The sequence below is a fragment of the Oculina patagonica genome, chromosome 2, assembly GCF_052425735.1.
Source record: "Oculina patagonica isolate OP01 chromosome 2, crgOcupat, whole genome shotgun sequence".
NCBI lineage: Eukaryota > Metazoa > Cnidaria > Anthozoa > Scleractinia > Oculinidae > Oculina > Oculina patagonica.
The window spans coordinates 21884898-21908119 of record NC_135759.1 but is presented as its reverse complement, the minus strand read 5'-3'; the positions used below and the strand labels follow the sequence as shown (position 1 = coordinate 21908119).

At 37.6% G+C, this 23222-nt stretch overlaps 2 protein-coding genes across 3 annotated transcripts in view; both read right to left on the bottom strand.

Annotated features, from left to right (window-relative positions):
- Positions 1 to 7564, bottom strand: part of LOC144643532 (DELTA-alicitoxin-Pse2b-like) — a 66611-nt gene extending 59047 nt beyond the window's left edge. The window contains exons 1-2 of one of the 2 annotated variants that reach the window (XR_013568919.1): positions 7485 to 7564; positions 1328 to 2857 (exon numbers count right to left, since the gene is read on the bottom strand). Coding sequence is in view for 1 of the 2 variants with exons in the window: in XM_078502824.1 (XP_078358950.1) it covers positions 1380 to 2807 (1428 nt within the window). In the remaining variant the exon portion in view is untranslated. Of the gene's footprint in view, positions 1 to 1228; positions 2858 to 7484 lie in introns of those variants that run through there. The other variant, XM_078502824.1, reaches the window with a different exon arrangement.
- The window catches only part of LOC144643528 (DELTA-thalatoxin-Avl2a-like), a 188423-nt gene that overhangs the window by 59037 nt on the left and 106164 nt on the right, over positions 1 to 23222 (bottom strand). The gene's annotated exons all lie outside the window — the stretch shown is intronic.

Here is a 23222-nt window from a genome sequence, read left to right as displayed (position 1 = left end):
ACGGCGTCAAAAACCGTGGAAGGGTCTATTGTTGAAAACATGTTTTCCGTGTTTCTATCGAGTTATAGAAACACTTGTGAAAGTTTGGGAGAACTCAAAAAAGCCTATCGGCTCGTGTTCCCACAACATTTTTCGTTCTCCCAAACTTCCACTAGTGTTTCTATCTAACAATTAGACTACGAGCCCGAGTTTTTTATGAGCGAATAGTCAACGAGGCGAAGCTCGATAGGACTCACACTCACTCGATAGAAGCACGGAACATGTTTTCTACAGTCAAGTCTCTCTTAACGGACACCTCTTTTGGTCCTGTCCCTGCCGTTTTTTAGTCATTTTACTGTAACTAAACTCCCTATAAGACGGACACCTCTCTACGACGGACAGTTGGAGCCGGTGCCGACGGTGTCCGTTTTAGAGAGAGTTAATTAATAAACTGCCGCACGACAAAATCGTGCATTTCCGATTTGAAGGCACTGTATGTTAAAGAGCATGGTAGAACAAAAGATAAAAGTTCATCGCCTTCTAGCTATTTTAATTGTTTGACTGTGTACACCACCACTTTTCACCAAAAGATACGAAAGCCTTCTCGTGAGGTTTAGGTCCATTGCGATATAGTATTCGAACTAGACTTTAAATAAAGTCCTTCGTCTTGTTAATTATGATCTCAGGATCATAATAAACAAGACGACAGGATTTTAAACAGGGCTACCGTTATCGCAATTTCATTCACCTAAGCGGATATATCGACCAGCCAGAATGTGCATAGGATTGTATACTTGGCTATTGCTGCCGGTGAAAGGAAGTAGTTATGAAAGGTGCCAAAAATGATTTTTTTAAAAAAAAAAAAAAAAAAAAAAGAAGTAGAAGAAGCCAGGCGTTTCGGGCAATAGCCCTTCTTCGGTGGTAAATGACGTTGCGAAAGAAAACGCGACAAAACTAGCATTTCATTTTTGGCACGTCCCATACCTATTTCATTTCACTTTTTTTTAGTGTCACGAAGTATTTGGAACTTTTGATCTTATTATTGCTGTTTCAGTACGTAGCAGTGGAGGTACAATTTTCTACAGGACAAAATGAGATGACAGCTGAGCAATCAACTTGTCAGAACAGACAACTTCGTCTAGAGGGTATCACACAGTCGATACTGGATAAATACATGCAACGGCAGAATCCTTTTCGCTTTTTCCATACAAGAAAAAACCTGACTTGCGTAGATGCACTTTTAATAATAATACAATCAAACTAAGCCGATCGACGTTGTACACATTTAACAGCGCAACTCTGATATAATGGCTATTACTATGTTTCAGTCTTCTAGTTATTCTTTAACTTGTACGTGCATCATTTCAGTGATAACTTAGAGCACCACAATACGCGGAACATTAATCTCGTCCTTCTTTTCCTTTCGGTTTCCCATGCCCTCGATCTTTTGCCCCGCGGTGACCGCCATGGTTAGGTGCTTTATGGGCAGCGCAATCTTTGCTGGGCCTTGACCATGTAACTTGCCGCTGGTCACGATCTGAGTTATAGCAATTGCAGTAAGAGCCAGCGACTTTCCAACCGCAACCGTACCAGCCCCAACCATCGTCTGAATTGGCGTGTGCAGTTACCTTTTTCTCGCCGTTTTCGTGAGTCTCAGTACTGTAGCGAACACACGAGGGTCCATGGCAGGAGCACCAAATGGGTTTGTAATGGCAATCGTCGTTGGTGTGACAGCCCTTTTTAGCAACGGAACACTCAAATTCTGGGAAGTCTTCACTGGAACTTGAGGAGTAGTCAAATTTCTGAATTGCAACTCCTCCACCTGCTACGTAGGGACAGCCAAAATTCAAGAAGCCGAGATAGTAGTACTCCAAGTTTAAAGCTCTTTTGTGGTTGTCTGATCCTACTGGAAAACGACCTTGTAAAACGTTCCAGATCGCAACGAAGGTGTGTTCGATAGATGAGGGTGCCTCACTGGCTTCATTCAACAGTTGCTGAATATCTTCGACTGTCCTAGTCTGGTCCAACAGCTTGTTACGGGTTTTCGGGTTTCCTCCCAAAACGAACACTTTGTCACTCGTGTCGATCTTGCTTGCTTCTTCTCTTTCCTCTTTAGTCACGCTTGCACAAGCATCGAGACCTACTTCTCCAACGGATGTCGGACCTGATACCGACACGCAGGCTTTCACTTCAAAATCTCGTTCACTGTAAGATTTAGAGCTCTCCGCAAATGTCATTTGTCTAAAACTTGTTCCAAGCGTGACGGACGATATAACATGGGAGCCATATATCTTCAGGAAATTATGATAAGCTTCCCAGGAATTCGATTTCCATGGCGCTTTAACTTTTACCGGCAAGCCTTTCAAGTCTCCGAGAAATTCTTCCGTGAATTTCGCCTTAGCGCCTTCTAAGCATCCTCTTCTCACCAGGATCTTTTCAGTTATTGCTATCGCATTCAAAGACATTCCACTCACCTTATTTGTCTTTTCACTTATGTCCTTTGTTGCAACTTTAAGGGATACACCCAGAGTGTATGAGGACTGCAGAGAGACGTCCAATTCTGATTGGGTGGCCAATGACGAGTAGAAAGCGTTGCTGTTTGCATAATATTCCATGAACTTTCTTGAGGATTTAATTTTATCCGTTTCATCAATAAGGCATTCTTGAGGGAAAGGCTCATAAATGGTTCTCTCGCGCTCTTGGAAGTCGCTTAGTAGGTCTGTCCCTCGAAGATCTATCGCTTTTCCCAACTCAATGTCTTTTGCCGCCGGGGCACCAGTAGACGTGGATAAGAGTGTCAGGCAAATGAACACCAAATGGGCTAACATGGCTCAAGTTTTTCCAGTTTACTAACGCACACGTAGTAATGCAAGTCAACCTACGAAAAGAGCGATATTCCTTATTTAGTTTACTTGAAACGTTGAAGGGTAATGGGGATGCATGATGGGTGATGGTAAACTTTTGAGTTCTCTCTAGATTTGAATACACAAGACTGTAGATTTCAAATCCTAGTGTAAAGAGGAACATCCATCTAATGCGGGTTACCGATGGCGACGCTTGAATGAAAAGATGAAATGGTCACCATTTACTCCACAATTATTGACGTCATTCGTTAAATTAAATAGGCCTGCTTTTTCTCTGTGATAAATTGCACGACTTTACGGTCAAATAGTAAGTGTCTGATCGATGTTTACGAATTATTTTTTTTAGTGTCACCATGATATACAGAAGAGAACCTCAGGCCGGCAAATGTGTCACGTTCGTCCACGACTGAAATGTGACTTTAGTTGAAGGAGAGGCTGCACTGAAGGCCGATTTACACCGTATGATTTTGTCTCATGCGACAATGGCCGCGGCCGCACTTGGCGAGTTAACCGAGTTATTTCCAATTAATCAATTAAAATTAACCGGGTTAAAAAATGTCTAGTGAGGCCGCGTATTTGGAGAGTTAACCGACTCTTAACCAGGTTAGCGGTTCCCATGGAAATTGATCAAAGAACAATATATTTTTTAACTTGGTTAGGTTAATTCTAAACTACCTTTCTGGGTCGTTTTAACCAGGTTAGCGGTTTCTTATCAGATTCAACTATTGTTTTATTTGTCATATGTGTCAATCATCTCCATGTAAGAGAAGATGTTATTTTCCATCACACGCTATTAAGAAACTCTAGAACCACCAGAGAAATGCGGATTATTTGGCTCAGACAGGGCTCTCATGGTTTCTGATGATCTCTTCCGTCTCTTCGCCGATTCCTTGGAAAAAGGTGCACTTGAAGGTCTCGAAGGCGATTTCGATATGGCGATGAGCCTTAGAACTACTGCTGAAGATCAACTTATTCGAAACAACTGGGCTTGAAATTTGCGTAGAACGCATTCGGAAAAAATAGAGCGGTGTAAGCCGAGAATGCATTGAAATAAATCTTAAAAGCAGGATAAGAAATGAGCAAGTAATAAAATTATCATGAAAGCCCGTCGTTTTTGCTTGTTTTCAAATAGCTTAATCATGACATCACTTCAGTCTGGTCTGATCGTAATGCGGCCGCTAAAAATATTTAACAACTGGGCTTGAAATTTGCGTAGAACGCATTCGGAAAAAATAGAGCGGTGTAAGCCGAGAATGCATTGAAATAAATCTTAAAAGCAGGATAAGAAATGAGCAAGTAATAAAATTATCATGAAAGCCCGTCGTTTTTGCTTGTTTTCAAATAGCTTAATCATGACATCACTTCAGTCTGGTCTGATCGTAATGCGGCCGCTAAAAATATTTAACCGAGTTAGTTTTGGTAACCATACTTTAACCTAGTTAAGTTTTGTGGAAATTTTTAACCGGGTTTCTAAAAAATTAACCCAGTTAACTCTCAAGTGCGGCCGCGGCCAATTACCAACTTTCCTACGACTGTCGTGTACGGCACAAAAAATTGTAGGAATTTAAAACATGTTTTAAAACGCTGTGATAATCGTAGCCGAAATCGACAGAAAATGACGTATTTTGTGGCAAATTTCTACTGACTAGGGGAGAAAGGTGATGTTTTTCTTCGTCAAAATGGCGGACGAAGTTGTCATTGGTGGCAGGTCATCACCATCGAGTACAAAAACGAAGACAAATTTTTCTGAAAGGGAGACTGAAAAATTAATATCGCTCCGGAGTGAAGAGGAAGTCCTTTTCAATAGCCGCCATAAGGACTATTTTAAAAGGCATGCCAGACAGGTTGCCATTAATCGGATTTTGTTACGACTGGATACAAAAGGTAAGCTCTGTTCTTCTCATAAGCCATTACCTTTCCCACACTTTCTTTCAGTACTTTCTTTTTATCTTCCTTCTCTAACAAATTAAAGAAACAATGACCGCGGCCGAAACTTGCCGACTGATTGGCCATTTTGGCATGGTCGCAAGCGTAAATGCCATGCGCGTGTAAATGGTTCTAAGTAATGTTGTAGGCGTGCCATAATCTTGTCCCATGCGACAAAAATTATTCGTACCATGTAAATTGGCCTTTAAGAGAACTTTGTTAAACGTCTGAGAAGTCAATTGAACCGAGCTCCGCCAATAGACAAGTTGAGCAACTAAGATGGCAACTCCAACGAAAAGAACACTTGAGAAATATATTCACTTTCAATTCTGAACTATTCTGCGATTATTTTTATTTGTTCAACTTGTATAATGTGGCCGAACTACTCAAGAGGTGAGTTTTGTAGGGACCGCGCGTTCAAATTCAGAAAGAGAAAGGAAAATTATCATCTCAACTTCTCCATAAAACTTTGAGTTTGGTCGTTTCCGACGTTTTGCAATGAACAGCAAAGAAATGTACCAAAATATATAACAGAAGTGCAGAGCTATACTGTAAAGCTCGTTCAATTCTAGTCGCTAGTGACTATCTCGTTACCTTGGAATATATATATTTATACCTAATCGTACCTTTTTGGTACGCTTCGGTGGCATATCAGGCGAGTTTGGTCGAGCCATGGTTCGTATTTTGGCGAGACGCAGTCAAGCCAAAAATACCCATGGCGAGACCAAACGATCCTGATATGAGACCAAACGATCCTGATATGCAGCCGAAGCGTACCAAAAAGGTACGATTAGGTATAAATAAATATAGTCCAAGGTAACGAGAACGTCACTAGCGACTAGATTTGAACGAGCTTTACAATATTATTACATGTACGATTAGGTATTAACTGTACCCAAGTTCAGCTAAAAATCCTGTTATATTTATCGCTCTGTTGAAGCCATGCTTGCAAGGTACATACTGCAAATTGTGTCGACTTGGTCTTTAGCTTCAACACTTTTACCAAGTTCCTCTTCTGCCTTTTTTCCACTCGTTTGTTTAGAGTTTCATTCTCTTAATTTTCAAAAATCAAAATTAAGCGAACACTTTGGAAATTCCGACTCCATTTTTTCAGTCTGAATGTCTCAGTACTCGTCGGCAAACATCGCGCAATTGGCGAGCGCGCTCAAGTTAAATATAAGTTTTGGGGGGAAAGCTTTTCTCTTTTTATGAGCGCTAAGCACCGCTAAATTTAAATTACGAAGTTCTGTTTTATTGGTAAAACCTCTTTCAATCCATCGTACAATTACACTACTTTACTTCAAAGTGACCGTGATATGGTGGCATATGAGGTCAGTGACTTGATATCGTAGGATTTCAGGTCAGTAGATCGCGCTTCTGATTGGCTACTTGCGAATTTGGGTACGGTAATAACTGAGAGGGAACACCTTTCTCGTCGCGGCGGAACAAATGTTTTCAGTAAGACATAATTTAGACGGCAACGTGTACAAATGTTTGCTGTCACTTTGAGTGAAAAACATATAAATTAATCTGTTTAGAATTACTTTGACAAGACAAACAAATTACTTTTTATATTAGAAAATATTGGCGGCAAGCGTAAACATATTTATCCATTAATTGATTTAATTTAAATCAAACATACCACGCAGGACAGAAGCAAATTTATGTACATTTTGATTAAACTGTGCAGTTTGCTAAGGTTTTTTTTAATTAGTTTAGTCACATGAGTGCTGTCCTTTTATGTTTTATGTTTGGCTTATTTCTCTAAATTGCGGGGCGACAGTGAAATCTTAGCCAATATATGGGGAATTTTTTTCGTAGAAATTCCTATTTGGTAATAACTGTCTGTAAAACTTTCGCGGCAGCTTTCAAATTCAATAGTGAAATAAAATACAATGGCATTTCGAAAAAAAACAATTTCAAACTAAAGCAGTTTTCGAATGAGACCACAAGAGTCTATAAAAAATCCACATAATTTAATTACCTTAAGGCTACTATTTTTAGCGACTACTAATGTTAGCGATTTTTTCAAAGCAAGATTTAGCGACTATTTAATTTAGCGATTTTTCGAAAAAAATTTAAAAAATTAGTGATGTCGTGGAAACCAGTTTTTAATGAACATATAGCTAAGATGGAAATAGATGTTCAGTAAAAGAACAAACTCATTTGAAATTGAACGAGGATCATGAGTTGGTAATTTGTTCCGTATTAAAGAGAACATTCAAGGCTTGTATTGCAATCGTCTTCGTCACTAGCGGCATGAATTTAAACAGTAGATATTGAAAAAAGCTGGGTTTGTTTCGCTATTTTTAATCGATTATTCATTTTTAAAAGTGGGAGATATTGAAAATAAATTTACATGACTTAAACATAAAAAAATCAGAGCCTAGGGAAAATATTTTAAATAGAGAATTACCATTAGATACCAAGTTAACTTAATTTAAAGGAACATGGTTACGATATTTTCAGTCATTTTTCTGATTACTTCCAAGTTGAAGGAAATCTCAAAATAATAGTTGTGTAACGTAGAAAACAACAAAGGAGTAAACGAAACGTGAAAATAACCAAGGATGGTTTCGACTGACGAAGATTAAGACAGATTACGATCCGACAAACTTGAAACAACTTGCCAGTTTTTTCAAGATAAGTTATCTGTGACTGAGCTCCTTTAAAAGGCAATCCAACCTTTCTCAGGTAATATTATTTTCTACTAACCTTATACGATGTTTTATTCTTCCAATGTGGTCCAATGTCTCCTGCTCTGTGTTACCGGGGAGCTGATATGAACTGTGAACTGTGATGTGGTTTGTTTGCTTTTACAGTAAAAAGCGTTCATTTAAAATTCTTATTTCATTAAGGTTAGCGCTTGGCCCTCATTTGGTGTAAGAAGCGGATAGGCTCCACAACACGAGGTTCTTGATATTGAACGGTCTAATGGGTTGAACTCGATTTTTATAGTCTGCGATTATTCGTTAGTGATTTTTACTGGTACCCACAATTTTCTCTTCCTTTCAAATATCATTAAAAGGTTAACGGAATAAAAAAGTGGATTTACAGAAACGGAATTTACTCTTTTCTGATCGTACGTGATTCTGATTGTGATTGTGATATCTCAACCTTGTTTCATTTTTCAGACATTCCATCGATTTTACGGTCGATTTAACAGTCTGTTAATAATTTAATCAATAAACCAACAGTGGATTCCTTTGACGGTTGAAAAATTTTCTACTAACGGTATACAAACGTATACTTAATCGACTGCAAAATCAGTTTTTGTTTTCTGGGCTATTAAAGTAGAGAAAATTTTGTCACGAATAATTTGCAGTATTTATTTAAAATCCACTCAAAAATAAATGTAATAGAAGAAAATTAGCACATGATCGATTTTGAGATTTTCTAAATTCCTAGAATTTCAATTTTGGGGGAATAATGAAAAAATACGCACTCTTACCAAAACGCAATCGGCTAACTTATTTTTTACATATAACGTGTCTTTGCTATAATCTACATAACAGCGTAACACGAAATGGAATAATAAAATTAATGAGGAATTTCAGTTGGTCTAATAAACCGTTTAAAAACCTTTAGTTTGTTCGACTCCTTGTTGAAAGAGGTCCACATGTTATGAACAGTGAGTGCTGGAGGCAGGTGAAGACCACAGGGGGTTGTTTTTTTATTTCAAGGATATAGTTTTACTTTGTTCATTGTATTTCGATTATACTATCAAACAAATTTATCTAAACTATTTTGCTATCAATCTCTGTCCATTTTGAACAAATTAATCGAAACAAAAGTCTGTAGGTAAAAGTAAGGTGAAACAATCGTTACTGAGGAAAAAAGCAAATGAAGGACTTGGTCCTTTCACATTTGAATAAAACAATTCGTGCCCAAATTGATCGATAAAGGCCGTCTTCTCACCCTGCATGCTCCTCTCAACGCAGGATTCGGGGAGTACATGTGTAAAATCGTCACCGAACTTTGAAATACAAGAACTTGGTTTGGTTTCGACCATCGACAAAAAGCTTTAGGTTAATATGCTTTGCTTCAATTGAAGAGAACAAATCATCCCAAAATCTTTACTACAAACTTTTAAGCTGTTTATTGTCCTAGCGTTAGAACCTCGCCCCGGATAGTTTGTCTAGACAGTGATTTGATTTCAGGCGCGTAGAATAATCGCAAGTCTTCAGAAGCGAAAACAATCCAACACGAAGTTCCTTTTTTAGAGTGCCTAGTATATGTGGACCTTAACTTTCAATTCATGCCAAATTCCAAGTCCCTCACTCTAAACGAGGACTACAAAAATACAACTAGTATTGGCCAGTTTGTCAGCGTACAAGTCAGACAATTTAGCCGTCAACATTATACACAACTCCACCCATAAAAATACTTGCCAATGTTTCAAGGTTTGTCGCTATTCCCGATATTTTTCTACAATGATTGTTTTAGATCTGTGTGTGATGTCTTGACGTAACCGGTGTCTGTGCAGGTTAGACCCAAAACTATTTTATTTTTATCATATGGACAGAAATGTTTTTCACCTAAACTTAAAAGTTCAAAGAAGACTCTGTGGAACTTCCTATAAAAAAAACTCGCACTCTATGAATTTGCCTAGTTAGCCTGATGTAAACCACTAATTAACGACGGGCAAGCTCTTGCAAAGCCAAAATGACTCGGCGCAAAAATGAAGAAGGGGGAGCATTGTTTGTTTAGTTGAGGCAGTACGAAATTCTTTGAATTAAATTTAATTTAAATTAACGGTTTTCATAAAAACGTTCTGAACTGCTGAAAGGTGTAGCGGTTATTGACCAGAGACTTGCGTAAAAATTGAACAAAACCCGTCGATAATAGCATAAATTGATGAAAACATTAAATTAAAATCTTAGAGGCGAGATGGCCGGTTGTCGTGACTGGGTCAAAGTTGTATGTTGGGCAAATTTGTCTGAGAACTAAGCCTGCACTGTTTAGCAATCCCCTTTATTTGTTATGTAGCTTAGGTTCAATTGTTAAACATAAGCTTAATGAACATTTCTGATTGACTATTTAGATTGAGAACTCATAGTCACGGAATTCGAGGCAGGGCACTGGGTTGACTGTCTTAGTTTTCTTCCGGTCAGTTAAGGTTTCAGGTAGCTTCAGGTTTTAGGTGTTCGTTTTGTAGGCGCCCTACTGATGATAACAGGTCAGGAAAATGAGTTATATTCTGTTTATATGTAATAGTTTGAGACCAGCCGAGATCCGACTCGAAGTTTTGCCTATATTACGGTAAAATATTCTTGAAATGTGGTTTTATATTGGTGTAAAGGTATTTTCAGGTAGTTATTTGTGAAAAGGTATAATCAACCAACTCTAAGGCCAACTTTTCTTTTTGCAGCTTCACTAGCTCCAGCTCTTTATCTAGAGAATCTTGTTTTCTTTCTGAGGGCGAAAGATGCCCGAGGACAGGCCTAAAGTCTGAGGTAGCTTCATACTAGAGCCAATACGATTTTATTTATGTCAAAATAGTTTGCAGAAATATTTTAGTATCTATATGTAATAGAGCATTCTCGACTGTTCAAACGCCCCGTTAAAAGTTCGGGGATTTTGAAAATAAGTAAAACTTACTGAACTTCACGGGTAGTGGTAATTGCATTTATATTGTTATTATGTCTAAATTTGCTTGATAACCAAATAAGTACAGGGAAAAAATTTTCAGTCATTTAAAAATAGGATTTCATTTGAACAATTTCCCCCATTTTTAGTTACGTAAATGTAAATGATCTTTATTGACTAGATAAGAAAAGAAAAGGAGTGGGACGGGCGCGTAATTAATTTGATGCATGCAAGTACGATGTTTCACGTCTGGATCAATATGAAAATATAACTAAAGCTAACAGACTTCGATCGTCCAAACTGAAGAACTGTAGAACTGAAAACTACTGGCAAAATCCGGTGTTTACCACTCACAGGAACCTCGTGGTGTGGTAGTTATTCGGTGCAAGAAGCGAATGAGGCTTCATAAGACGATGCTCTCGAGATCTGAAACGTTTAAAAGGAGAGATCTCAATTGTCTAGCCTGCGATTATTTGTAAGTGACTTTTTACTGTTTCCCTTATTTTTGTTCTCCTTTCAAATATCAGTAAAAGGTGAAACTAAGATAGTTGATTTGTGCCAAAGCAATTTGATACTTTTTAAATCGGTTTGTGAAACTGCGACTTTACGGTCGATTTAAGACGAAATCCACTTGGAAGTCGAGTAATATTTATTAAAGTTGGACAAAAATCAATTTCCAGAATAATTTAAATCCTATTGTGTTATTTCCTACCCTTAATAAAAGGTAAAGATGTAAGTAATTATCCGTGATAACACCAACAACAATTTCTTATCAGAGTCTGAGAAAATGAATTTCAAAGTTTACAAGGTATGGGCAAAATCTCACGTGTAGCCATTTTGTAAATTCGTCTTAAGCGATTCAGTGGAATTCAGCGGAACTTCAAAATGTGTTTTCGATGTGTGGTGTTGTTAAAAAAGATTTCTTTTGATAAGATATTTGAAGCAGTAACAAAAAAGTTTGCAATAAGGTGGAAATAATTCTGGTACAACAATTTCTTATCAGAGTCTGAGAAAATAATATTTAAAGTTCACAAGCTATGGGCAAAAGCTTACATCTTTTAAGCGATTCAGTGGAATTCAACGGAACTTCAAAATGTGTTTTCGATGTGTGGTGTTGTTAGAAAAGATTTTTTTCGATAAGATATTTGAAGCAGTAACACAAAAGCTTGCAATCAGGTGTAAATAGTTTTGGTACATAATTTTGTCCAATAACTACTCGAAGTCTTGGCGGATTTCCTCTTAAGCCTGTTATAATAATATAACCACAGAATAAACAAGCAATCGATGCTTTCGACGATGGAAAAATTTTTACTACGAGAATCACACCTGTACCAAGAGAGGATCCTCTCTTGCCTGTATTTAACGGCTAGTAAATCAGAATTTGTTTCCTTGTCGCAAAAACTGCTGTAAAAGTGGAGTACATTTTCTAGCTGTTAATTTACAGTATTTATTTAAAATCCACTCGAAAAGAAATGTGAATGAAGAAATAAACCACGTGATTGATTTTCAGTAAAATTTCTGTTCGGGGAGAATAATTAAAATTGAACACTTTTACCAAATAAAAATAGCTAACTTATATTTACAAATAATACGTCTTTGTTTGGACCAGCATAAAAGCGTTATAATGAATGAAGTAAATAAAATGACAAAATTCCAGTTTGCCTAATAGACAGTTTAACATTTTGAACTTTGGTTAAAAAGCCGTAATTTTCGCGCTCTGCTCAAAATAGTCCACATGCCATGATTCACTGAAGTGCTAGAAGCAGGTGAAGACCACAGGGGGTTGTTTTTTATTTCACGGATATAGTTTAATTTCATTCAACTTTCCCTCTAAAATTGTTTCGAAACACTCAAAACCTATTTTGGAATTTTCAGTACAAATACATCATCTAGATCTTGTTTTTCGATTATACCATTAACAAATTTTTCTACCGGCTATTTTACCACCAATCTTGCCCACATTGGAAAAAATGAATCAAAGCAGAGTTTAAAACTAAGATGAAACAGTCGTAACAACTGAGGAACAAAGCAAAAGGAGGACTTGGTACTTTAACATTTGAATAAAAAAAAAAATCGTGCCCAAATTGATAGACAAAGCCCCTTTTCCCACCCTGCATGAACCGTTCAACGCTAGATTCGTAGCGTCGAGGCTACATGAGCTGTATAAAATCGCCCCCGAACCTTGACAAACAAGATTTTGGTTTGGTTTGGATTATAGACATTCAACAAGCTTTCAGTAAATATGCTTTGTTTCAATTGATTTCAATTGTTCAGTTGAAGCACTACGAAATGTTTGTATTTAATTTAATTTGATTTACGGTTTTCATAAACGCGTACACAAGTGCTGAAAAGTTTATTAACAGTTGATGACAAAATAACGGGCGTAAAAAGTTGATCCAAAAACCGTCGATAATATAAACTGATGAAAATATTAACTTTTTGAGTACGACTTTTTGACAGTCGGATAGAATCGTATTCAAATGTGTCTAAAAGCCTAACCTGTAATGTTAAGAAATCCCCTTAGCAATTGTCTGTTATGTAGCTTTGATAAAATTGTGAACATAAAAGAGAAATTAGTGTAAGTTTACTGACCTTCATAGGTGGTTACTGTATGTTCAAAATAGGATTTCATTTGAACAATGTTACACATGTTTAGTTACATAAATGTAAAATGATTGTTAATGACTAGACGGAAAACAAAGAAAGAAAGAAAACAAAGGAAGAAGGCGGGCACCGAATTTGTTCAATAAAGTATAACGACATTCTTTGAACTGATTTAATTTGATGAAAACATGACCTTTTTGTCGGGATTCGAAGCCAGTAATGAAAATATAACTGACTGATCGCCCACTGATATACTGAGTAAATATTGAACAACAGAAAAGTGATGGTTTCTAGCACTATCGGGAACCTCGTCATATGATTTATTTATGAATATGCAAGGTTATATTTAGGCAACGAGGGGATGCGCCCTCGGTGAATAAATCACATATCGCCGAGGTTCCTAAAATAACCAGCTTATTTTTCACATAAGCGAGGTATCAACAGTGGCTCAAACAATAAGAAAGATTATTTTCTTCGTTGTTTTGATGTAGGTGCGCTGAAATGCGCTGAAATGTTTTTCCCGAAACACACTTAACAACAGGAAAAAGGTTCCGAAAAGACGCACTGGGGTTTCCACATGGTTAAATTTTATAATAAACAGGTTATTTTTTCGTTAGTAATACGCCGACCAAAACAATCAATATGCGTGCCAAACAAGCTTAACAATAGATTAAAGATTCCGAAAGTACGCATTGAGATTTTGTAATTGCCTGATAGTTCCGACAACTTTTTAACCACATTTTTCACCACTTGAGGGAGCGAGCGAGTCTGCGAAGGAAAGTTTTAATTTTGCGACAAATCCAGGCAATAACTTGGAGAAATTGCTATCCTCAAAGAATCTCGAAGAGGACTGCGAAAACGCTCAGTTTAGCACTTAGGAGGCGACAGAAGGTTTGTTTAGCTTTATTCAGGCGAAAACAAATGGGAAGAAAACGTCGAAGAGGCTAGAGATATCATCGTCGAAGATGACAAATTAAAGAGCTGCTAGCCAGGAACAGTGAAAGGATCCCGAAGAACACTAAAATAAGGTAACCTTTTGGTGTTTGAATGTTTGGAGTGTGTTAGCAACCGAACGGATTAAACTGCAACGGAATTCTGAAAAAGAGCAAACGTCGAGGCATGAGTACCGGAACGCATTTCTCGTGTTTTCAATTAAGCAATTGCTCAGTAGTATTTAAAATGTAACAACAGGCAAAATAAAGGTAAAATAAATCATAACGTTATTAAAGTAAAGTTGTGTTTTGTTTGTAATGCGAGGCTTGTGGCTTTGCTACGAGGGGAATATTATTGTAATATTCCCCTAGGGGATTATCAACTTTAATAATCCCCTAGGGGAACATTAGATATAAGCCCCGCTCTCCCCTGTTACAATCAAAGCCGCCCCCAGCTTTTCTTACAGTTGCTAATTAGCGGGGTTTATTCAATATAATCAGCCTGGAAGAACAAAGAAAAACGAGCCATGTGAAAAATAAACTAGGTTATTGCAAAACCCTCGATAATAGTACTAAACGGCGAAACTCATATAATTTACAATGAAAGTAAAATAAGGGAGGAGGGATAGAGCCCCAATGATGTCATGGTCGGGTCAGAATTGTATATATTTTAGGCGGTATGTTGGGCGGAGTAGTTATGTTTAAATGATTCTAAAAGTTAACGTCGTCTTCAAAGTTTAAGAAAACCCCTTTATTTGTAATATATTATTTAAGAAAATATTGAATTCAAGCATTTAGGGCATATATATTAGTCAGCGTTTACTTACCTAGCCCTTTACTCAACTTCAATAAATTTCAAAGTCACTCGCTCTCCCTCTTTTCGTGTTTTAGTTTTAATAAGTGTAGACGGTTTTAAGTTAAGTTTCAGGTCTTATATTTCAGCTCAGTGGTAGCTGCAGGTCTCAGGTCTTCGTCTTTGTAGACTCCCTCATGGACGACAACAGGTGCGATATTTTAGAATTGTTTATAGTCGTTAGAGACGCACCAATTAAGACCCTTAGGTTTGCCTCTATTCCAAATATTCTATATTATAGATAAGGTTTGATCCAATAGTTAATTCCAGTAAATCTTTCCGATTGACTGTTTAGCAGTAATTAGAGCCCATTACAGTTCAAATCTACTGATACTTATTTTAAATATAAAGCAACAAAATTCGAAAAAAACAGCTTTCCTAGTCGTTGATTAAATTTCAATTCACAGTCGCTCCCTCTCTTAAACTAGACAGCCAATTGAAATGATCTCATTGTATTCAACGATTAAAGTTAAGCGACATAACAAATGAAGGAGATTTCTAAACAAAGAACGACATTTCAGACAAGCTAACGTTTGAATAATGAACTTATCTTCGTCCAACAAACAGTAAAAAAGTTGACCGGATAATTTGTGTTTTTCATCGTTTCGTGGTACTAGCGAAGGGTTTTATTCAAATTTCAACACCAGGTTTTTTTAACCGTCTTTCATATTCATGAATAAAATAAATAACGAGGATCCGTCTAAGAGATAAAACCTGCCTTCTCTCTACACCTTTCAACACTTATTCGGGCGATTCAAGCCAGTTACACTTTCATAAAACCATCAATCAATTATAAACTGAAATTAAATACAATTTAAAGAATTTCTTGTGTTTTGACTGAACTAACGATGTGGCTGTTCCGGCTCTTCCTTTATTTTTTCGCCTAGTCATATTCGGTCATTAACATGCATGCATGTAGCTAAGCATGTGGCCCGGCCAGTAATACACTGTTTATTGTTGAAATGCAATCACGTTTTGTCTTGAAAAAAGGTTATCTACCCAGAGAAATTTCAAAAACATAATAACTCTATTAATACTTACAAAGATCACTCACTACCTTGTACATTATATAAACAGTGCCAAGTTTCTAACTTAAGTTTTCACGAAATTCTTTTAGTCTTTTTTCTTGGAGAGGATCCAGACGATTACAGACGATATCAAACACGGATCAAATATTGTGTGATTATAAGCTATTTGTGTTTGGAAAAGGCACAAACCAGAACCTTGCGATCTTGGCGCATGTGTCTGATATCGTGTGAGTTCTATAGCGTGATGTTTTAAAGAGTACAGAGCGTTTTCACACGGATAAATTGTCTGACAAGTGCAACTAACTGATCCAAGATGAGTTATATTGTTTATGGTCACTATGTAAAGGAAGTGGTTTTGAACTAGAGGTGAAAAAACGGCAGGTAACGCTGTCTTGGCAAATTCCGTAATTATGTGCCTTATCAAAACTCGCGCTTGTTGGCTATGAGATAGTTTTAGCCAGCTCGACGCTACGCGCCTCCCTGGCTATCTACCATCTCATATCCAACGCGCGCTCATGGAATAATTGCTAAATAATTTTGACCCGTTCAAGACATGTGGTTTTGCTACCTCCTAGATTTATTTAAGCAATAGACCACACTTTCTATGGGTTAACCGGCGCAATAAACCCAAACAGGATGACGGGAGAACATGAGAAAAGCTTGCAAATCACGAGCCGTTAAGCGAGTGATTTACTATGGAAACGTTTGTAAAAGAAATAGGAGTCTATTTTATATTATGTGATCAAGTGTTGTATTCTCAACATGTTCTTCGGATGACGCGGTTAACCAATCACAGCGGCTGCAAGAATAAAACACAGTGTCAGCTTCACACCCAAAATCTAAGGATCAACGCGACGAAAATGTTTAAAGTTCTGTTAAAGCTACAAAAGGAATAAGAAAGGAAAGAAAAAAGACAAACGGTTGGCCGGAGTCATTCATCGCGAAAGCAACAAAGGGCTGCACAATAACAACGCAATTATAACACAAGGTTACCGTAATTTCCTATTACTTTGTAATAGGAAATTAACGCTTCCCTAAATTAAGGTCGTTGAAATTAAAGCGACTTAAATTAACCCCAATTGGAGGGAAAATTTGTTTGACATAAAGGGAATTAACGCGAGGGACGTGCTAATTTTTCAAATTGAAGAAAACTAACGTAATTTGTGATGTCTCTAAGATGTTTTCGCTGCTGTGCCGCTCTTCTGAAAGCGAGAATCAACTGGAAATATTGCAGATGACATATCTTTAAGGCTTTTACACTGTAAAAAAGTGAAATAAATGGTGTACAGAGAAGAGAAGGGTATTATTGAATAGTTTCTATATGTGTTCGGACAGTATCCAGTTTTTGGAATGAAATTAAGGTCTTGGAAATTAACGCTCCACAAAAAATAACGCGACTTAGGGCCTCTTCACATGAGCCCGGTTTACGGGCTGTCTCAGTTACCAGGACGGATTTTGACGTCTGTTCATATGGAAAATTTTAGCCCGGTTGACGGGGATAAAATTCAAGAAACAAAGCCAAAATGGCGACACATACAGTTGCATCTTTCGCGACTATCGTAGCTTTATTGACCCTTGTAACTTTATTAATAAAGCTAATTCGCATATTTCTGAAGTGGAAATAGATACAAGGCAAAATTAAGCCATTTTGACCACCCAGTTACGAAAGGGAAGCTATTTTCTCAAAAAAAGTTGCGTCCCGGCGACCGGGCTGGAGTGTTCATATGGGAAAATATTCTTCCCGGTTGCCGAGATCTCGGTTGCAGAAACCGAGATATCGGTAACCGGGCTGGCCCACCTTCTCATATGAACACATCCAAGATTTTACAAAGAAAATAGGAGTGAGCCGAGATCTTGATAACTGGGCCAGCCCGGTCAACCGGGATCATGTGAAGAGGCCCTTAGGGCCTGATTACATGGCGAATTTAAGCCCGGTTTTTCGAGCTGAAATTTCAGCTCGGCTTTCAGAACAAATCTTCTTAAAAAGACATTTGCGATTACATGAAGATAGTTTCATCCCGGGCCGAATTACCGCCCGGGCTGAAATTTCCAGCCCGGTTTTTTAAAACCGGGCTGACGGGCAAACGGGCTGAAAAACCTCATGTAATCACGCTTTAAATTTTACCCCGGCTGAAAGTGAGCTTACGGATGCGCAGTGGTAGTTTTCAACGAAAGAAAATGGCGGCCACGATAATTATTCAGTTTAAAAAGTGTTCAACCCGGGCTGAAAATCGCCATGTTATAGCAACAAAATTCCAGCCCGGCAGACCGGGCTGGAATTCGCCATGTAATCAGGCTCTTAAATTAACGCGAAGTTTGCTAATTCGCGTTAATTTCCTATAATAAGGTACGCTTTTATTTCCTCCGATTTGTGTGGACTTTAAAGTCTACACATTGTTGTGATGCAGTTTTTTCCGATTGGGGGGTCACCTTCCGTGATAACTCGGGTTAGTGCTTTCGGAAGTTTTCGACAGTGATCGGAGAATCTGAAGTTTCGGTGAGATGGGCAGCCAAGGCAGTAAACCCAGAAATTCGATCAGTATCGAGTAAGTCGCACTTTATTCTTGAATCTAGAAGCCTTTTTTGACACATCTTTCGAAGAGCGTGTGGTGGCTGGAAAATATACATCAAGGAAGAACTTCAAAGGCAGCGGTGGCGTAGATGAAACTGTGAAATAACAATTGCGACGGCTGAAATCTGCATATCTAATGAGCTGAACAACTGCGGTCGTAGGTCACGTTTCTTTTTTTTTTCACACTTTTGACTCACTTTCCGTATTGTTTGTTTTTCTGTGCGGCTTGAGCACTTTTGATTCGCATATTAAAACGGATCAAATGTCTGGTTATTTATTTCTTTCAGCTTAGCCACACACAATGAAGACAATGAATGCACAACGAGTTGTATCAAAACAAGTTCGCTGATCATGTTGTTTTACTTGTCTTGGACTCCGGGATATAATTCACCAGCTCCATTTCTCTCAAGTAGTATATTTAGCAAAAGACCGATTTCGAATTTAGAACTGAACTAAAACATTGTCATGAAAAGAATAAAAATAACATCGAACCGTAGAATATGCATATATCCAAACCGTGCGACAAAATAATTTAATTGTCGGTTTAAATAACGTCCTTCGCCGCCTCTCAAAACACCGACTCCAAGGGGTGTTACGAAAACTAAGACCCTCGAAAACTAAGACCTAAGACCCATCTTAGTTTTCGTAATTACGTATTCGTAATTTGTGAAAGCTTAATGAAATGTTGTTATTCCAAAAAGGTTAAAAAAAGAACTCATTGAAAGAAAACAAGTTTTTCGATGAGTTGTTTACACAAGCTTTACACAAAAAGTAAGGGTTGTGTAAACAAGCGACGCGAGACAGTTCACGTGCTCCACGCACGTGAACTGTCACGTGCGTGAACACGCATTTCTTTTTTTTAATGAAAATAGTATCCTATCTTGCTAGCGGTAAGGAAAGGCTTTTGGTCTAATAACTGCTGTTCTTGTAGGATTCTACGTTTTTATTTGCATGAAAAAAAGGCACTTGTCGTGAACGACGTGACAAAGGGTCACACCACGCTCATTGAAATTGCGTGACATCCCAAGCGGCAATGGTAACGTGTGTTTCTTGAAGCGTAAACACTTTGTTCTTCCAACAGTCAACTTTTATTCAAATGAAAGTCCACACATGTTCGCATAGCGGACTCACTTTTACTGTTATTAAGCTATATTGGGACTCTTTTTTTCACATACTTGTTGAGATCACTTTACCTGTGTATCGTCTAAAAAAACATATTTTTAACGCTGTTGTTTTCTTGATTACATAGAACATTGGGGCTCACAAACTTGAGGTTTATTTGACATGCAGAAGCCATCCTCTCTCAGGCTTGCAGATTGTGTTTATGCAATTCCCACTGCATAAAATGCCAGCAGACTGCTCGCTTTCTCCCAACATTTACGTCACGGTCTCGATGATCTACAGTTACACGAAAGCAACAGTCTTGTGGTCATAAACAGTAAACAATTATAGCCAAGATGAGGTTGAGCAAAATATCGTGATTTATCAGTGGCGAGCAGATCAATTATTTTCAATGTTCTGTCTAAATAGTGAAAATAGCTGTAAACAGACAACCATCCAAGCTCCTGTAAATGGCCACCCATGAGGCACAAAAATGTATTCAAAACTATCATGAACTGCCTGCTTACAGAAATGATTTTCAGAAGCTAAGATTTCAAAAAAAAAAAAACAACGCCTACTATTATACCATTGCACCCATAACTAGAGATGCATGACCACCTACTGTATAAGGTCTGCCTGGAGAGCTTCCACTGTATAACCTTAGAAGTCAACGTCATTTTCAAGCATGTAAGGCTCGAACCAATCGTTTTAAACATAGCTTTTTTCCTTCTATGGCAAATTTTTAATATAGTTATAATAGTTTTTAATAGTTGTATTTTTAATATAGTTATAATAGATTTTAATAGTTGTATTTTTAATAATTTATCTCTTTGTAAATTTTTACGCAATTCAGTTTTTTGACTGTCATGTAAAAATATCAATAAACTATCTATCATCTATCTATCTGTAGTATGCTATATATAGCTTTCTTCCGTGGGAGATGAGCCAGAACAAAAGGGAGTTTAATAGGTCGTCATGGTTGGGGATGATGATTTCAAGCCTACCGCCGGATCCTTGTTTATGGCCGAAGTCTGATCTATACGTGATAAATCATTGAAAATTTATAGTGAGCTCGGGAATAGCCAGCGAATACAGCCGCCACTCATCGCTTCCGCTACGCTTTTCGCAGGCTTGCTTGAGAAGTGAAAATACGAAACATTGAAACAGACTGTTCTTCCAAAGAGAGCAAATATTAAAGAGAATTGAAGTGAACTGAATTTTAACATTTGCCTCGGTAGCAAAAATTTGGTCAATTCACATATTTGCTCCGTGGCAAATGTGAGCGTAATTGAGGCAAAATTATTTCTTTGACACAGGCGCAAACCTATAACAAATGTACGCGTATGCTTCTATGGCAAATCCGAGAAAATTGTCCGTAAAGGTACTTATTTTATCTCACGCAAATGTGATGTAAACCTAGTGAAACAATATATTTTGCACGGTGTTTACTACAATTTGCATTAAGTAGTAAACGTGCACGTGTAATTTATACTCAGAAGGCAAATGTTTAACAAATGAATATGAAAGTTAGAATTTTGCCTTGCGAGCAAAATAAAGGTACATACGGAGCAAATGTCATCTTTGCGTAACATTTGCCAAAAAATTAATCAGATACAAATGCTTTTGTTTACATCGACTTTACAACTTGAGCAAATTTAGTGCAAATATAGATGCCCAAATTTGCATCATATTTGCTCAACTTTCAAACTTGAGTAAATGCTTTTTTCCGTCCAGTGATATTGACCTTGTGCTAGATTATTCCGTCTCAGTTTCCTGGGTCGTGATTTCCTTATGGAAGTCTTTTTATCTTAGGATGGGATATTGAACTTGTGCTGGAGTTTTATGTCTTACTTGGGTGGTGAGTTCCTTAAAAAACTCTTGTTATCCGAGGGCGGCATATCAACCACCTGCTAGATTATTATATCTTACTTGGCTGGTGAGTTCCTCATGGAACTCTTATTATATGAGGGAAGCATTTTGACCTTGTGCTAGATTATGATGTCTTACTTGGGTGATGATTTCTTTATGGAACTATTTTTATCTGAGCGCAGTATATTGACCTCATGCTATATTATTCTGTCTTACTTGGTGGTGAGTTCCTTATGTAACACGCGTTATCAGAGGGTAGCATATTGATCTTGTGCTGGGTTATTCTGTCTTACTTGGGTAGTGTGTTCCTTATGGAACTCATGTTTTCTAAGGGCAGCATGTTTAACTCCTGCTAGATTATTATGTCTTAGTTAGGTGATTGAGTTCTTTATAAAAAAACTCATCATCGATATCCTCACTAGTGAGGATATGGAAAATACGCCACTACGGTCCTGGATTTTATCAGTGGTCTATTTTAATTTCCAGTAAATCATTCGCGTCTATATAATAAAAGATATTATTGAGATTTTTTTCTTAATTTTTTTCCGGTTACCGCAACGTTGGGAATCCCGCTTTCCACCCTCTCTTCTCCCACCTTTTTTTTCCTGGGCTCCCGCCCTTCTGTCACCGCGCCTTCCCCCTTCAGACAATACGACGGCATTTTTCCCTTTTATTTGTTAACGTGCAACCCTAACGATACCTTCATGGCAAGAGTATTGTCTGTTCAAAATCCGCAATTTACACCTTAAAAGAGTCTTAAAAGGAGACAAGCATTCACAACTCTTTCACTTGCCTAAGAAGTTATGTTTTACTGATATCCTTTTTGTAGACACTAAGCAAAATATTTCATAATTGATCCGCCTCTTTACATGTTGATTCCTACAGGTAAAAAAGGCTCATAGTTTCCTTGGATAGCTTGAACTAAACACTATTAATAAATTTCTCCTCAAATGACACTACACAACAAGGTTCAAAGGTTAGTTCTTTCTGATAATTTCCACGTATTTTATAATCAACAGCATGAATTTCAATAGTCTCGCTTTTTTCACCAGTTTCCGGACGATTTCATTGACCTTTTTATGGGCAGTCCAAGATTGGTTTTCAATTTTTCACGAAGAACAATCTGTTGCAGGTGACTGCAAACCTATGGCCTGTTAACAAAATTTCTCGTAAGTAGGGCTTGAAAAACGGACTCTAACTTTGCGCTAAACACGATTTTCTAAGGACGTTCGCGATAATTGTTTATGCGCATCCCTACTGCGCACGTAATTCATGTCGCAACGCCATGCCACGTCATACTTTGAGCGCGCGCGCTGAGTAAAGTTTCTAAGAACACATAGGGTGAGTTGCCGTTTCGCTAGCTTCGCTTGCAATTTGCTTTCTTAAATGGTCGGTGACCCCACCTTTTTTTTAACGTATCACTTTTGTTAATATATTATATCTACGTTTTGCGAGAAAATGAAAAAAAATCTATCGAGTGGAAGTTTGATTTTTTTGTCACACTGACGGTATAAATTCCACTTTTTGAGCTTTCCTTTTTGCCGTACGACAGTTTCAAATGCGTTTTTCCAGGGTTAAGTTTTGTAAAAAAGGAGGCAAAACTAGAAATTGTTTACGCAACGGACAAACTTTTACAAAACGTGACTAAGATCTTTAGCCTCAGTTTACTCATCTTTGATATTTTTAACAATAAACCCTGTAAATCATGCTGAATTACGTGTGCAAATTTTTCAAAATCAGGGTAGTTTTCCACGCGCTTTATCTTCGGAAACGAAGTCGGTGACCCCAACTTTTTTTTCATTTCTGACACAAGTAGCGCATTATCCGATACCGCAGCAAAAAGATTAAAGAAATCTATCGAGTAGAAAATTTTGGCGCGAATGTCCTTAAACGGTTGCCTTGGAG